Genomic DNA, 17,532 nt, shown 5'->3' on the forward strand with positions numbered 1-17,532 from the left:
TAGATCACATAACAAAAAAGACCTTGGTTAGAACAGGAGACTAAATATCACTCCATGACCTATTAACTGAGCCGCAGAGGACATGTGATGTTACACTATGTTCTGTCCAATGGGACCAACCAATGAGGCGTGTCATAAAAGTTGGTATGTAACTCCTGCTGTCACCCTGCGAAAATCCTGACTTTGAACCCGCTGAAAGTTTCTCAACAACCTTCACAGCACCTTGTTTGTCTGTATGTCTGAACAATAACGTCTGTGTCATTGTGTCAAAACATCCTCTCCAAACAGCTGAACCTGCTTTTCCTCCTGTCCGAAGCCATTTTCTTGTTGACAGTTTACACTTCAACAAAATATGCTGGAGAACATCTTGTTTTGTTCTTTCATGAAGAGTTTAATTCATTCCAGTCGGTGTAAAACTTTGTTTTTTACTTTGAAGTGGCAGAGTGCGTGTCAATTATTACATAACGAAGTTTGGATCTCTCTGTATGACTCCTTTTGCCAACATGAACGGTCTAATTAAAGCTTTTGCAACTGAACTGACCTCTGAGATGAGTTCAACAAAACAACTGCAAGCATTTCTACTATTGTCAGCTGTGGTTAAAAATAACCAAGTGAATTTACTCAAGTGCTGTTCTATTTTAAGTGACTTTACGTGAGCATTTATTACATTTCATCAGGAAATATTGTACTTTTTACTCCATTACATTCATTTACATTATAGCTCTGATCTCAGATTAAGATTTTCCATAAAAATATATGAAAGTTTACAAAATATACTATATTGTTAAAGACTAAACAGTGAAAACAGTGTCTGGTTGGAGTTCTTTGTCACAATTCAGATGTTTGCAGTTTAATCAGGGAAATATTTCCCCTCTAAACTTTTCAAATGGTTTCGTTTAAATAGCCTAACTGAGGCTCAAAGACTTAAATTCAATATGTTCTTTAACAAAATAAGCAAAATTCTTTAAAAATGAATAAAATTTTATGTAGCAAAACTTTGTTTCTTCTTCTTTCCTGGCCCTTTAATCAACTCATGACACTCGCTACCTCCACCAAGACCAGCTACAACAGCTGCTCACACATTGATGCATCAGTGTGAACCAATGTCGTTAATATTTAACTAAAACTCATACTTGAGTAGAAGCTAAGATATTGTGTTTAAATATTACTTTGGTAAAAGTGAAAGTCACCCATAAAAATATTACTCAAGTAAAAGTCTCAAAGTATCTGCTTTTAAATGTACTTAAGTACCAAAAGTATTTTTTTGGCAATAAACGTACTTAAATATCAAAAGTAAAAGTCAAATTACACATATATTTTAATTATTGGATCCAGTGAAGTAGAAGAACCTCAAACTTGTACTTAAGTAGAGTACTTGAGTAAATGTACTGAGTTACATTACATCTCTGGTAATAACAACTTTGATACTTTAGCTTTTTCTCAAGTTTTAAGTGTTGGTTTATAAAACTATATTATAATACTAATATAATAGAGTATTTCTGCATTGTTGTATTGGTATTTTTTACTGAAGTAAAGGATCTGTAAACTCCTTCTACTCAGTTAGTGACACTGGGCTTCATTTTGTGCTCAACCATGAGACTGGATGACCTTCACTGCTGTAGGAGTTGGAAATGCTGACACCAAGTGACCAAACATGAAACTCACAGCTGCAGGACGGTTTCTTACAGATCTGCATCTGTGGACGAGAAATTCACACATCCTGTCATGTTTTTGTCTTTCTCTCCATCAGCTGTATTTAGTCTGATTTCCTGTCCCTCTGTTTCACATCTTTTTGTGTTATTCAGTCATTATAGTGTTGTTTTTGTTTTCGCACTGATGCCGTTGTTAGGTTGCAGGTGCAGTTTAGGTCCCAGCGGGGTTGTTTGGTCGGAAGTCTCTCTGGGGTTCTTTGAATCAGCTGCTGAACATGACATATGTGTGTGTGTGTGTGTGTGTGTGTGTGCTTGTATATATGTGTACATACGTAAATATAGCTGAAGCTAATCCTGTGCCTTATGTAAAAAGATAAACTGATGCGAGGATTAAAAGGTCTTTGTATCAGTGAAACTGTTTCAGTAGTTGGAGACTGATGCAAACAGGCTGAAATCCTCCCTGTGCCCCTCCCAACACTCCCTGCCCCCCTCAGTACTGGCTTCCCTGTGTTTGGTTCATGTACACATAAATTCATTTCATTTCAGGAGCATTAAACTTGATTGCCTTTCCTACAACAGCATTTCAGTCTAAACCTGCTTGTATAATATTCGCTCTGGATCCAAATCTTTATGTATTTTTGAAGTAGCAACATTCACTGAAAATAAATTCATGCTAATTTGAAAGCTTTGAAACTGTTTTTTTTTGTCTCCTTGCAACTCAGTGTAACTCACTGCACCATAATATTCCTGCAAGATACAGGCTTTAAAATACTAAGGTGTTGATTAAACTGTGCGCACAATATAACTATATCATAATTGTATCATTTACATTAAAAAAACACTATAAAGACTACAAATAAAATAGAGGCAGCAAGCTAAAGGAAGACATATGGTGTGACAGAGGGTGTTTGTGTTTAGCCAAGCGCTAAATGAGCCACATTTACACATTTTAGACGACTATAAACACGTCTTAAAATACAGTGATTGCATGTTTTACTTACTTTTGTAGTCTCCCCCTGATTTATAACACATGACATTTCCCAGCAGTCTTAAACTGACTTTCAGAGAAGAAGTAGTTCTTGAAACAACATTAAGAGAGTCGTGTGCTATCGATGGACAGAGAGTTAGGGGCCATTGAGTTTCTGTTTACTAATATTCTCCATTGACTCTGTATGGTCTGATTAGCCCATTCAGTTCACATTCACTGCAGCCCCTAATCCTTTGTCTCAGTTTCTGTATCAAACTGTAGTTGGAGACTCATGCAGCGGGGGTGGGGGTGGTTCCTCTTTCACCCCCACAGCTGGAAGATTCCTGGTTTACCATGGTTTTCACTTTCACTCCTCTCTTCAGGCAACTCTTAATTCTATACTACTTCTAATCTCTTGCTTTGTTATGAACCACATAGAGCTCTCACATCGTCAGGGACAAGGCGGATTTCTCTCCCCAGAGTATTCAGTATTTATGCTCCACTAACATGGAGCCATCTCCCAGAAAACATGAGATCTGCTCCATCTCTCAGTTCTCTCAGATCAAGGCTCATGACTTGGCCCTGCCTTTGATTAATTCAGTTTGATTTAGGACTATTTATTCAGATCACTAAATTATATTCTGTACTCTTCCTGATTATTTAATTCTATTATGATGCATGTTCATCTTCCATTTCATTTAAATCTATTTTTCCCTTTTAGCATGTCTTATATTGTCTTAATCCCTTGTATTCCTTCTGTAAAGCACTTTGAATTGCCATTCAATGAGACGTTAAAAGGCACTGAACATCCACGCAGGTGTTATCAATCATTTTAGCTGATCGGACCTCTGATCAGGTTGAGTGAGATCACCAGTCTCCATGTACTGTTTGAACTGAATGTACTGAACTGGCCTTATCACAGCAGACATGTTGACATGTCACAGTGGGAAATGCACAGGTGTTACTTATATCATTAACAATGGCCCCGTTACACTCCACAAAACAATAAAAGCAACAGCTTTGTTTTTGCTCCCATTTATCACACGTTAAGGTAAAAAATAATTATTTTTCAAATTTCAAGCAAAAATGTTAAAAGTCCATGTTATTAAGCTCTTCTAGTTTGCCAAAATAATCTATACTGCAATGCCTTATAAATGTTTCCCAAGATAAAACTGCACATTAGAGTGGGCTTTTATTGTGACACACCTGTGCACTGATCATTCCATTTAATCAGCATCTTGATTTGCAACACCTGTCAGGCGGATGAAAAGTCTGCATTAAGAAAATATATAATTGTGCTTCAAATCTGTCAGAAGTCATTATTTTGTGTGCATAAAAAAAGTCTTGGATCTTTAACTTCAACTTGTGAAAAATGGGAGCAAAAACAAAAGTGTTGCATTTATATTTTTGTTGTGTGTATATTCAAAGTCCCCGTAAGCCAATAAACAAGCAAGACCAACACATGGACCTGGAACCACAGTAGTTAAATGGATTTCAGCCATTATTATTTTAGTTTTTTTTACACTCGTCTTTTGCTACTGTGGCACGTCAAAATGTCTTCAGCGTGAAGACTTACAGCAGAGTGAGATGTTAGTGAAGCACAATCTGTCCACACACCCACACCGTCCTGAGAAAAGGTCCAATCAAGCAAAATAAGTGAAAACTCCTGTAAGTCAACAGTGTACAGAACAGACTTGTCATCTAACATCATATATATTTTGTTTTACATTCTCCCCTTGTAAGTACATAAATAAACATTTAGCTATTTTAACTGACTCAACCTGAAGTTGTACTTTAACACTCAGTTTTCACAGTAGATTACAGTACAATGAGCAATACACAAAATATACTTTGAAATAAACTTTAATAGATACTTACAAACAAATCTACAACAAGGAATACAAATAAAATGGAAGCCGCAAGCAAGGAAAAGTAAGGTGTGGCACAGAGCGTCCTGCTGACTAAGGACCACGTCTGCACATTTAAAAATACTAGAGTCGACAGGTCTATGATATGGCATTTGACAATACGATGGCAATCTGACCTTCTTTTATTACATTTGTGCAGCACTTTGTGGATTGTCTTTTTCGGTCATTACGGTGCCTTTAATCTAAGGTTTGCGGATTCAGGCACAACGCTGAACCTCCTTTTTTCCCCCCTTACATGTTATAAAACACAAACACTACATCAATGGTTCTCAGCTATGTGCCAGTGAGACCCAAGAGTAGCAGGTTTTCTTTCACTTCAGTGGCTGTTTCATTGGTTAGTGTCCATTCTCTGAATATGTGCAAACCAGTGAAATCAGCTGATGGAGAAACTGGTAGAATTAAAAACAAACAACAAAAAAAACAGCACTCTTGGGCCCTGACAGCATGTGGGTGAAAACTACTGCACTACAGAAAGCAGGAGTGACAGCGAAGATTAAAAAAAAAAAAAAAAAAAAAAAGATGTTGTGATTGTATTGAGAAAGATTTCCTGCAGATGCATGCTACAAATAATCACAGTGACATTAACTTTCCATTAAAATTTCTGCTGATGATGTTCCTGTCGGATGCCTTGATGGTAAGTAATGGGGTGCATTTCCATACTTGCAGAGAAACCTGATAGTGCAGTGAGTGATCAGAGCTGCTCTTCAGCTGCCTCACAGTGCATTCACCCTCACTGCACTACAGGCTCACTGTGGAGTGGTCAGCATCTCCTGTCTGTGCTGTGTATTTATTATCCATTTAAAAACCTCATTTCTAAAAGCTACTAGGATGCCGTGTTATAATTCTCAGTTTGACATGTGTATGCTGCCACCTGGTGGACACATACTAACAGTGCACTTCTGCACCAATGCTCAAAGTTTAATTTCGAACACAAACTTTTGTTTTAGCGCAACCAATATTTTAAATTAAAATGCTACAAGCTAGAAATTCATGATTCACAGAGTCTGGAGGTCACAGCAGAGATACTGACCGCACATGCCACCACATTAACTTACAAACTGGAGGAGGTACACCGACATGGTGACTGTCGGGGCATCGTCTGGATCAGCATGTGCATAGTGCTCAGTGATTCCTGATTTTATAAAGTTAGAGAGTACAATTTGCAAAGAGTCATAAAAACAGGATAAGAAACTCAATAGGAGTCCAGCCACTGACACAGAAGCATACTTGTTGAAGGCTGACTCAGTCCTGGAGGCTTGAGCAATGTTGTCAGACGGGTTCAACCCAAGAAAGATCCCAGAGAAACATGAGAGAGAGAGACAAAGAGAGAGAGAGAGAGAGACAGAGTGAGAGAGAGACAGAGCGAGAGAGGAGGGTGTGCTGAGTGTGTGTTGTGACTGTCAGCGCCGTCATTGGTAGAGCAGGTAGTTCTTGAGAGAGGCCGGCAGGGGCAGTCTATGGATTTCACTCAGGCGGTCTCTTCCTAACGCCACTCTCACCGAACGCCTACACAGGTCCATCAGAGAGAGGGGTTCAGCTGGAGGGGAAGACAGGAGGGAGGAGAGGCGTGAGCAATGGCTGAATCTCATCACAGGACTGTGTAAATATCAAGCTTTAACTCAAGTCTGAGAGGCCTTAAATGAACAGACACTAGCGTAAAATACAGAGAGCATGGAGGGGAGTGACCTGCTATAAAGATGGAAATAGGTTTATAATCTTTATTCTCTATTGTTATGGAGAACATAATGTGTGTGGGCCATCAAGTCATTTTATGTGTCTGACAACAGTTGACCAAAATATTCTCAAATCATTTTTGGCACCATCCTGTTACAAAACATGTTTTTTGTCAGACCTTGTATTTAGTATTAAGTTTATTATTTATCTATTGTTGCCGTCTGTCATATATCTTGTCAGATTTTGGGACTTTCAGCATCCACTTAATATGGTTTTACCTTTTTATGTCTACATTTATGCTTAATATGGTGTATGTTATTTTTGCTTCTCTGCCTCCATGTCATATATGGGATGATCCCTTTCATAGAGGTTATCCATCTTTTTATATTTCATGTCAGGAGTGTGACTGGTTGCAGGCTTGCATGATAAAAAACAAAACAATTTGCCTGATGAAGGTATAGCACCAAAACATTGCAAATAAATGTTTTTTTGCAAGTGAGACAGTGAGCAGGAGTTGGCAACTTTTGGCCTCCATCCATGATGCCATTAGTCAATTTAATATTCAAAATTTGGGCCATTTTGTGCTGTGAAGCATAGGAAAGAACTGTGAAAAGCTTTGATCAAGAGTATGCAGGCTCCATCAGGAGGGATATTCAAGGAGGAGTTTCATACTGGTGTGAAATCCACTCTGATGTAATGAAATGGCAAAAATTCTCAAAAGAGCCTGAGCAATATATTTTTGTTGACCAATATTGGCCTTTCACAGATATTTCTTATCAGCATATATGTTGTCTGATAGGAAAACTATTTTTTAGAGATTATAATGCAGAATATGATACCTGGGGTAATTCATATCAATTTAATTTCCAGTGAAGTTTACCGTTTCAGTACACCGGTGTCATTTTAGACAATTAGGTTTGTGGTTAAACTGTAAAAGATCCTGCCACCATTATCTTTGTCACAACAGTTTGCCTAAAATGCATGTGTTTATATCTGCCGACATACCGATATCAGAATTTCTTACTATCTAATATAGTTATCTGCGTCGGCTCCACAAATCAAGTATCGGTCAGGCTCCAATTCCCAGAGGTGGTATGAACACATCTGGGTATGGCAGTGGATCTCTCCTTTCGACTCCAAATGTCTGTAGTTTACCTGAAGTTTTACCCTACCATAGGGCTGGGCGATATGGCCTCAAATCAATATCACGATATATTGAGCAACTCACCTCGATAACGATAAATGAGCGATAAGTACACAAACTGTTTCCAGGTCAAACTCATTTACAATGGTGGTGCACGGGTCAACTTTTCTGTAGCATCAAAATCGCTATTTTTAAAACACTAAAAAGACTCGACACAACATGAAACTTTGCTCGTAGTATCACCAGGGTCCCTACACCTGAAGACGAGCATTGAGAACATCGTTTGTGGACACAAAGTTTGCTAAAAAGAAGGTTTTTGAACAACTCACGTTAGCATTAGCAGTAGCAGTCCTGCCAGTCGCGATGCGTCGATCCCTGAGTGCGGCGTAACATGAAGGAGAAAGCTCCATGTTACATCGGGGATCGACGCATCTCGACTGGCAGGACGGCTAAGCTAACGTGAGTTGTTCAAAAACCTTCTTTTTAGCAAACTTTGTGTCCACAAACGATGTTCTCAATGCTCGTGTTCATGTGTAGAGACCCTGGTGATACTACGAGCAAAGTTTCATGTTGTGTCGAGTCTTCTTAGCGTTTTAAAAATAGCGATTTTAATGCTACAGAAAAGTTGACCCGTGCACCTCCATTGTAAATGAGTTTGACCTGGAAACGAAACTACGGTGAATCTTAAAAGTGGCTTTTTCGTCGTAATTATGTTTTTTACACAAAGGTTTGACTCGTGTTCATTCACAAAATAAGCCGAGGTTGCATTTTGGCAACAGTTACACATGAATATACCGGTAGCCTACCTACACACACACAGCCAAACAAGACAAAAACGACTTTTTTTTTTTTTTTTTTTTTTTTTTTTACACACCGAATATACCGACATGGGCAAAATGACGTCGGTTATCGTCGTAAATTTCGGTATCGGTAAATTTTCGGTTTATCGCCCAGGCCTACCCTACCATGTAATCTATGGAGTTTGTTCTCTACATTACATCATTTTTTGGTACACTATTGATACACTAGATACACACTAACTGTAGCACCAATACAATACCAAATACAATACCCAAGTTTCATTATCTATACCAAAACAATGCTTTTTGAACCCTTAGAGGTATATAGAAGTTGTCTACAAACCCTCTTTAATTCAACAAAGTAAAAAATGTCTTTGAATTTAAGAACCCATATATTTAAATCACTATATAAAAACTAAATGCTGTACAACATTCATAAAATTTGTAATTTAAACCAGAAAATATCTGATCAAAGAATAAACAAGACTCAGAAGTGTTCAGTGCCTAATTTTTATATTTGACTGTTTTCAATATGTGCTACAGGCAGATTTTGTTCAGCCCGGGTTCTTAACAGTAGCTGACTTTATGTCAATATAAAAACTGGGTCAGAAAAAGCAGGAAAAAAAAAAAAACTGTTTAATTTTACTAGCCATATCCTTCAGTTTCAGTGCCAGCACTGCATACTGGATCCAAACAGCCACAAGATTAACTACATATGAGACAAACTGGCTTTAACGTCAGTGTATAGGATCTGGGATTTCCCCTCTACTTCCAGCTGTACCTAGCTTTTATGCATATCGCTGCATCTGCAGCTCGCTTCTTTTGCACAGGCCTAAACTAGGTCGAGGGCTCTGAACTGAGCATAAAAATCTAATGAGCACAGAGCACTTGGGACATGTGGGGAGTACAGCATGTTTTGATAAGCACCTATGTTCCCTTGATTTATAGCTCATGACCCTATCAACATGGATTAATTGGCATTAATTCAATTGGAATCCGTTTTAACATTCATCTGGGGGAAAAACATTCAGCTTGTTTGGCTGTTTTGAAAGTTATAAACATTAACATCTATAATGAAGGCGCCCCAGTCAAGTTTAAAAACAAAGGCACAGTGAGAGTCTTCTCAGGTTATTCAGTGATAGTTAAATATTAATGTATATCTTATCCGAACTGCAAGGCAAGAATACAAATACTGTCATGCCATCACATGTACTGCTTTACATAATAACCAGCGACGTAGCCACACTGATGTAAGTCAGAGTCAGTAAAGCTGCCCTACAGTAACCCCTGTCTGAACTAACATGACAAACCCTGAACTGTCACACCTATTTATTGCATCAATAAATGCATCTGGTTTGTACGAACTGTACGCAAGATATGACAAAAACGCTGTCACTCATAACAGGAAAGAATGACGGTAGTATTTAAAGTTTGCACTTACGATCAAGTCCATTTATGTACCGGATTCGTATTTCACAGTGTCCCCACACGGCGCTCACCACTGGGTACAGCTTCCTGCCCTTAAGTCCTCTGAACGCCACCCCTAGATAATGTCCATCCACTATATAACCCAGAGTCCCCTCGTCCATGTCCAAGACGACTAAGAGGGAGTCTGGTATTATGAAGGTGTCGTCTGGCTCGAGGAAGGCCGGGTAGCTCTTTCCTGGGTGATTCTTGCCGTCGTGGTAGAGTTTACTCCTGCACAAGTCCCAGCCCCAGGACTCAGCGTTGCTTCCTACCAAAGCTGTGTAGCCCACCGAGTGTAGCGGGGCATCACTCGTAGCCACCCCAACCACAGCATGCGTGCCCCTCTGACGCATAGCCCAGCTGATCTCCCACACATGCAATCCCCTTGTGTAGCCAACACGCCCCCGGATGGCGTCCGTGCTCTGCGCCACGGGGTGCCTGTGAAACACCAGCTTGTTGTCGTCCTTGACAAAGATGTTGAGGGAGCGGTCGTCGTTGTTCCACGAGTGTTGGACCTGGACGTCTATGCTGGCAGGTGGCATGTCCAGCAGCAGATCCAGTCGAGACGGCTTGGTGTGACTCAGGGCCTGTAGCTCCAGCTTCAGGGGGCTGAACGCCGGATCCCGCATATCAATGGTTTTTATGCCCCCTGGGACTTTTTGCCCCATGCTCTGGGTGGTTATGGCAGCTCCTTCTTCCTCCTCCCCCCTCCTCAAAGACAAATGGGGGGAGTGATCAGCTTGAGACCTTCTCCTCCACTGTGCTCCTGCAACCAAAGAGGCAGGTTTGTGCTCCTGTGTCACTGGATGCAGACAGCAAAGGTCAGACCAGGTGTTGCTTGAGGCCTGCCTGGAGAGAGCAGAGGAGATGAAAGAAGATCAGACAAACAAGTTCATTATTAACTAATCTAATTAGCCATCTTTCTGTTTGGACCAGGAAATGTGAACATCAGATCCAACAAAGTTAAACAAAAGGCCCATTGTAAGACCATCCTTATCATAGCACAGTGCCCTTTGATGGTGACAAAAGCTACATCAGCTGTAATTGCATCAAACAGCATTTGTTGGAAATGTTAGTTTACATTTAATGGGAAACAGCCTAAATGTTTTAACTTTATTCATCAGGTGATCATTGGACAACAACTGATATAAGCTGCAGGGCTGTTAAGCGACCTCAAAAGTGGCTTTGTTCTCATGTGATGCTTAGTGTATAAAACATAAAGAGGGCAGTGTCTCTTGACCTGAGATATCCGAGATGTAAACCTAAATACCAGTTGACACTGATAACATTATCATTGCACAACAGCAGGAAAACATGCATCTGCTGACCATGGCCTGATTTGAGCCATTATCATCTAAAGTTCATCTAAAGTCTGAAGCAGTCAGTCAGTAAACAGGACTGTATGGCCTTGTTTTCACTCCCAGCAAGTTCACTATAACGTCAAGTCAACCAAGAAAGACAAGACCAACAAGTTTCTGCCACCCAACAATCATAGATCCATTTGCTAGATTGAAAGGATATATATAATGGATTGGACTACTTACAGAGAATAGACGTCTGACAGGTTTTAGCTGCTGTGTACACACAGACTTTGAAACACACTGATAACTAGGGTTGGGAAGACAGTATGTACCATTTGACAAAAGAAATTTGATGAGCTCGGATTGTGTAAGACACTGTTTGTACCATGGAAGCCATAGCTGTAATTTATCTGGTTGTATTGGACAATTTTAGCCAATGTTGACTATGAAAATATTTTTGCATCAACGTGATTAAGTACTTTGATAGTTTTCCTCCGGTATTGAATTTGCTGGATAAGCCAAAAACAGACATTCCTGTCCGGTGTACCTTATATCGCTATGTTGTTTCTATAACATTATAGTTAATATTCAAGGACTATCATTTGAACTGGCTAATCACACTGCTCTGATGTCAGAGCTTTGTGACTCATGTTGGTGTTTATCCTGGAACATCATTTCAACTTGTGAAACAGTGACTTAAGGCATATCTGAAGCAAATTGTCATAGTTGAGTGGATTATATACTGTATGAGACTCACTTTACAGGTTTCTGTTGCTGTTTGTAAGGACAACTTCCCCATTTGTGCATTTGGTCCGTTTCCCTAAGTTGCCAAGCTATGACATAACGAAAACATGATTGGTCGGTTTCAATGACGGCCCCAGAGCAACATTCATAATGATGTTCCAGGAACAGCCCCAACACTGCAATATCAGATCATGCTTCCTGTCTGGTTATTTGATCTGTAGACATTTCCTCAATCTACCTTCTTGAAAATGTATTAGATCTCAATACTGCATTATCAAATCACATACAGTGATTTACCATGAGGTATGTGCAATATTTATGTGCAATTTATTGTTGTGACAGACACACCTGGTGCTGTTTTGTTTTATGTACTTTATTTTACTGTAACTTACTGTAAAGTATATTGTATCGTACAGTGGGTCAACTGGGTCCAAAAATCTGAGACCAATAGTCAAGATACTTTGCACATGTTTAAAATATATATATATTTTTAAATGATAATATCAGTGTAACAAACTGGGTTAAAAAGTTGAATCTTTGAAAAATGTCCATGAATTAACAAAACTGAGTATTTGGCATGTTGCCCTCTTGCTGTAATGACAGCATGCACTCGAGCTGGCATGGACTCCACAAGTTTGTGTAAAACCTGATGATTCATGTTGATGACTCAAGCTTCTTAAGTGCCTCCATAAATGTTCAGTGGGGTTTCGGTCAGGTGACTGGAGGAAAGCCTATGTCAGTCTTCTTGGTCTTCAGGTAGTTCTGTCAAAGCTTTGAGGTGTGTCTGGGGTGATTATCCTGCTGCAGTAGAATCCTTCTCCACAAAAGAAACAAGCCAGAGGTCGTAGCATGTCTCTGATGAATGGAGCGGTACTGCTCCTTTGTCAGGATGGAGTCAATTCTGTGCAGGTGTCCAACTCCAGAGTCGGCAAAACAGCCCCAGACTTGAATATTCCCACCACCATGTTTCATTGTGGGTTTGAAATACCGTTTTATGATTCCCTCTCCTGTTCATCTCCGTACATACAGTCTTCTGTTACTGCCATAAATCTCAAACTTGGATACATCAGTAAAAGGACTTTTTTAAGTCATGCACTGTGTATTTCTGCTGTTTAGCCTTGTTTCCCCTACTGAGAAGTGTGTTGAAAACTGCTACTCATCCTCCGAGACACACGACTGCCTTCTTTTGACAGGACTTTTACCGATTGGAGTCCAACATGTGTGTGATGACGTTACTTTTCTATCTCTCAAGCAACTAAGCTTGATGGATTGATTTTCTGATGGTGCGGTCACTTTGGATCTGTCTGATCGTACCTTTGATACAACTGATTCAGGATCTGCAAATACAATGTTTAGATTTACATGCAATGCACACTTAGAAACCTTTAGTCTAGTCATGATTTGACGCTGAGAAAGCTTTAAGTACAACACTTTCATTTACTTTCTGAATTCTCAAAACTAGAAAAAAACGAGATTTTCAATATGGTCTCAGACTTTTGGACCCCACTGTAAACCTTGATAGGAGAATTTATTAATACACCATTGCTCATTCATATGCCTTACAATGTTAGCAAGCACACCTTTGGAAAGTGCCTGCTTAAATCTTTAAATTTAACAACTGAGGGGCACAACAAACATTTTTTGAACTGTGCCTTGATGATTTTATTTTTTTATTTTTAAAGCATTACGTTTGAATTAATTCTGTTTTCCTGAGTAATCCAACTCTATGCACTTAGAGTAAAAACCATGATCTGTCTGTGCTTAGCTTTAATTAACCAGGACAAATTACATTTGCATGATTATAATTTCACAGATGTGCACTCCCAGACAATGGACATACCGAGTAAGCAACTAAAAATAGTTAAGACCAGTCTTGCCGTGTAGACCTGAAAGAGGTTGTAAAACATGTCAGTGATACCTTTTCAAATTAATTTGAATGTACCTGATCCATGGATACAGAAATCAAAATTAGACATAAGATGCAGTTTATAAAAGACTAATTTCTGTACAGTGTTTAGAGCTCTACGTGTGTAAATGGTAAACACTCATGTTATTATGTCCTCCTTTAGGTACGTGACTCATTTAGGACAAGGGTGCACAAACATGAAGGACATTAAAATCTTATTTGATTAGCTGTCCTCGAATTTACCCATTTCTTCCTCTCCAGCTTTTCTTGTTAAAGCGGACACAGTCCTTGAATTCATGATAACATTATCTTGCCAATTTGTGCTTGGCATCCTGGCAGAGGAGAGAACTGTTTTTCCTGGTGTGTGTACACAATCATAATTAATCATGTACGGCAAAGTCATAAAAATAAACAGGTGAAATAAAACCTGAAGGAGGATATTATAATTATAAGTGATTTCCTTCTATGGTGCTGGTTTCTTTAAAGCTAATGAACATGAAAAGCAGGGCTAAGCAGCACAAAAGTAGATCCCATGGGCTGACACGTTTACTCAGCTACTATTCCCACAATCGCCAAAAATAGGAGAAGAAAAGAGGGGGGAAAAAACTCCAGCCATTTCTTATTATATGGTTGTCTAGTCAGAGGGCAACAGGAAAAGCAGTAATAAAACGTCTGGCTTAAAGAAATAAAAAACGTTCTGTCGTGTTTCAGGGAGACACTGCTGGACCGCAGCTCCTCTGAGGCAGAAACAGTTTCAGGAACGCAGAGACTTGACAATAAAAGCCTGATGAATACCTGCTGTGCTTTACCTTGCAGACTCATTACAACAGACCACAGCTGAGGCTGAATCTTAATCCAACTGTTAAACAACATCATATAGGTAAGGTTTACATTCCATGGGACTACTTTAGGTCCGTACTTAGGCCATTCTTTTATAGTGAAACCCCCATTTGGTCTGATACCCCACAATCCAAATGAAGACATATAATGTGACTTTTCGTGGCCGCAGGTGTGACCACTGTTGCTCTTTGGTCTTCGTACTTCTGCCTGTGTCGCAGCTAGGCTGAAGAGAGCATTGTGTAATGTGGAAAAACTGTGCTGCTGGGAAGGCCACTCTAATTGAATTGTAGACAAGAGTTCATTGAGAAGTGCTTTGGCTCTTCTTCTAATGCAAGTAAACAACCATTTAAATGGGTCATGTCTCTTCAGTGATCGCAAAACAGGAGGGAAGAAAAAGCTAGCAGCGGGTGGCCAGCATCTGAATGTAAACAATCTCTTTTTCAATGCCTGTCCAGCATTCAGGGAGAGTGAAACATGTTAATTTGCACACGCTTCGAGCCAGGAGTTTACCATTCGCTCTCACCATGGCAACGGGCCACCTTGCAATGCACACAACATGCACAAGTGAATCAAAACTAACAGAACAATAAAAGTTCTTCCCACATTTACCTTGGACTTCAAAACAAACACAGCCATTAGTAGTATAAAAGGTGGCTTGTTGAGGGATATATTTGGGCTGGATCCTGGCCTGGCCTGGTTGGGGTTCCTGGGCCCCTGGATTGGTTTGGAGCTTATTAAAATGCAAGAGGAAGGGCTCGCTGGATTTGCTGAGCCAAGGAAACACTTGTCTCTATTGTAAGGCCCAATTTAGACCAGGCCCACCTGAACTTAAGCCCTAGCCTGTTTGTTGACCTGCTGAGTACATAAAGCTCAAGGTTTACCAAAGACAAAGTCATCCATTGTATGGACACAAAGCTTGCATGTGTTATGTAGAAAAGTGCCCGTGTTCGACTTCTCTATGACCTACGATGAAATTAAAACAGAAGTTTGTTTTTTTTAAATGGGGTTTAGTGGAATTGTCTTTGTAGTTTGCACTTTTCTTTTCGTTGACGCAATTCAGTACTCTACACCCAGTTGCCAGTTTATTAGGAACACCTAACTGAAACTTATGCAGTCTAAACAACAGCTTTGCAATAAATCCAGCTCACACAAAGGCTTTATGATCAGTGATTGTTGAAGGGTGCAGTTTATAGTTCTACTGAACTGTGGTCTATCTTTAAAAGAGGCATTTTGTAGATTTGAAGAGGACATACAATATAAATGATGTAATAATACAAATTCAGAAATTTGTTTTTTTCCATAACTGAATGAACCAGCTGTTCTCAGGGGAAAATTAGATTCCCAGAACACTGTTTGAAGCTAGAAAGGTGGCAGGGTCTGCCAAATATAAACAAAGTTAAACAGTATGAAATGGTGTTATCCTTAAGGTCAGTTTGTTTACTCCATTTATTCAGTCATGAAGAGTTTGTTTATTTAGCTTGCTTGGGTATAATCAAAAAAATCTCTCTCTTCTGGTTAAAATGTCATCCCCAAAACTACATAGTGCACCTTTAATATATTAACTGGGTGGACAAAAATATTAAAATGACTTCTGGGCACAACCCATTTACATCAATGAGGACAGACCAAATATTAGAAACACCTCAATGTGGGCTACAAGTCGATAGTAGCCTACATTTTAGCCTCCCGAATGACCAGAAAGTTAAATCAACACCTCGCTAAAACAATTTAAACAAAAACGTTACTTATATTGACTTATATGGAAGTAAGATGGACTTCCTGCTTTATTAGAGTTCAGTAGTTTAAGATGAGCAACACCTAAGTGTACGAGGGCCTTCTGGTCAGTTAACCCATGATAGCTTGTCATGCTAGCTGATGTTAAAGCAGCCTGATCTTCACAGGAGCTCTCGTGGGCCAGACAGCCGCGAGCTCCCGGCTCATGGAACGTCCACGCGCGACCCCCAGACGGCGGCAGCGCGTGAATGGCCCGTTAGTGACCGTTGGTTTGGACCGTTGTTGGCGTTTACCTGAAGCTCCGCCGCGTTCGAAACGTTTGTTACACAACAAGCAGCTCAAACCGTGTTAGCTTAAACAGCACCAAAACATGGCTAATGTTAATGAGCGGCGGAGACAAGCGCCAAACAACTCGTTTCTCCTTCTAAACTGGACGTCTGGGACACGACACCTCGTCACGGGTGTTGTTTATATTGTTTTCTTTGTATCAAATATGTAAATGTGATGTAGAGACAAACACAGAAAGCGAAACAAGCACTTCGGCAGCCACCATATGAGCAGAAAACAGGGGAGAAGGGGATGAACAGACCTGGTTGAGTTGTGAGGCGGTGAAGCAGAAGATGAGACCCGGAGAGGATTCAGTCTTCACCTACTCCATCGTAGTTTTCAGTTTCCTTGTCGTCTTACCTTTTACCATTTCGGGCTGCTCATGAATTAGGTGAAATGATGATGGCTGCTCTCTAACATCTCTCACGTCACGTGGTAAAATGCTCCCAGCTGCTATGCTAGATTAGGACCTCCCTACTGACGGGCTGCAGCCGAGCGAAGTTGGCTTCATGTTGGTAATGCAGTTTATGCGGATGTTGCGGTTTTTTTTTCCTGATTGTAAAGTCATTTATTTATTATCCAAACTTTTGAGATTAACTGAAGATAAAAACCCGTTGTAAAAATTACGACTCTTCCTCTATCCTTACTAAAACATTTACATTTTACAATTTACTTGCAGCTCTAACTTGCATCCCACAATATTCTGAAAATAGTTTTACATTTTCTTTTATATGACTGAAACACTTAATATGCCAAAGGCCTAACAATATAATGAATATCTTTTATATGTTAAAAGGCTACTTCTGATTAGAAAATGTGTTTTTTTAAACATTTTTTTTTCTTAACACATTTCTTTATCCTAAAAGTACTTTTGGCAGCTAACTGGATAATACCACTATTACTACTACTACTACTACTACTACTTCTATTTCCAATAGTAATAATAATAATAATAATAATAATAACAATAACAATAATAATAGGAATATTGTTTTTAAAATTTAGTCAGATTTCTTTGAACTTTGAACTTGTTATTGTACATTACAGT

At 39.5% G+C, this 17,532-nt stretch overlaps 1 protein-coding gene across 1 annotated transcript; it reads right to left on the reverse strand.

Moving 5' to 3' along the window:
- Positions 1 to 4,466: 4,466 nt before the first annotated feature.
- Positions 4,467 to 16,996, reverse strand: spsb1 (splA/ryanodine receptor domain and SOCS box containing 1). The gene is made up of 3 exons (XM_084366245.1): positions 16,747 to 16,996; positions 9,607 to 10,481; positions 4,467 to 6,084 (listed from the first exon to the last, which is right to left on the reverse strand). Exons 2-3 carry the CDS (start codon positions 10,298 to 10,300, stop codon positions 5,957 to 5,959), a joined length of 822 nt encoding a protein of 273 aa, XP_084222371.1. The 5' UTR covers positions 10,301 to 10,481; positions 16,747 to 16,996; the 3' UTR covers positions 4,467 to 5,956.
- Between the last annotated feature and the right edge of the window lie 536 nt (positions 16,997 to 17,532).

The sequence above is a fragment of the Pagrus pagrus genome, assembly GCF_965226575.1.
Source record: "Pagrus pagrus genome assembly, chromosome: 11".
Lineage (NCBI taxonomy): Eukaryota > Metazoa > Chordata > Actinopteri > Spariformes > Sparidae > Pagrus > Pagrus pagrus.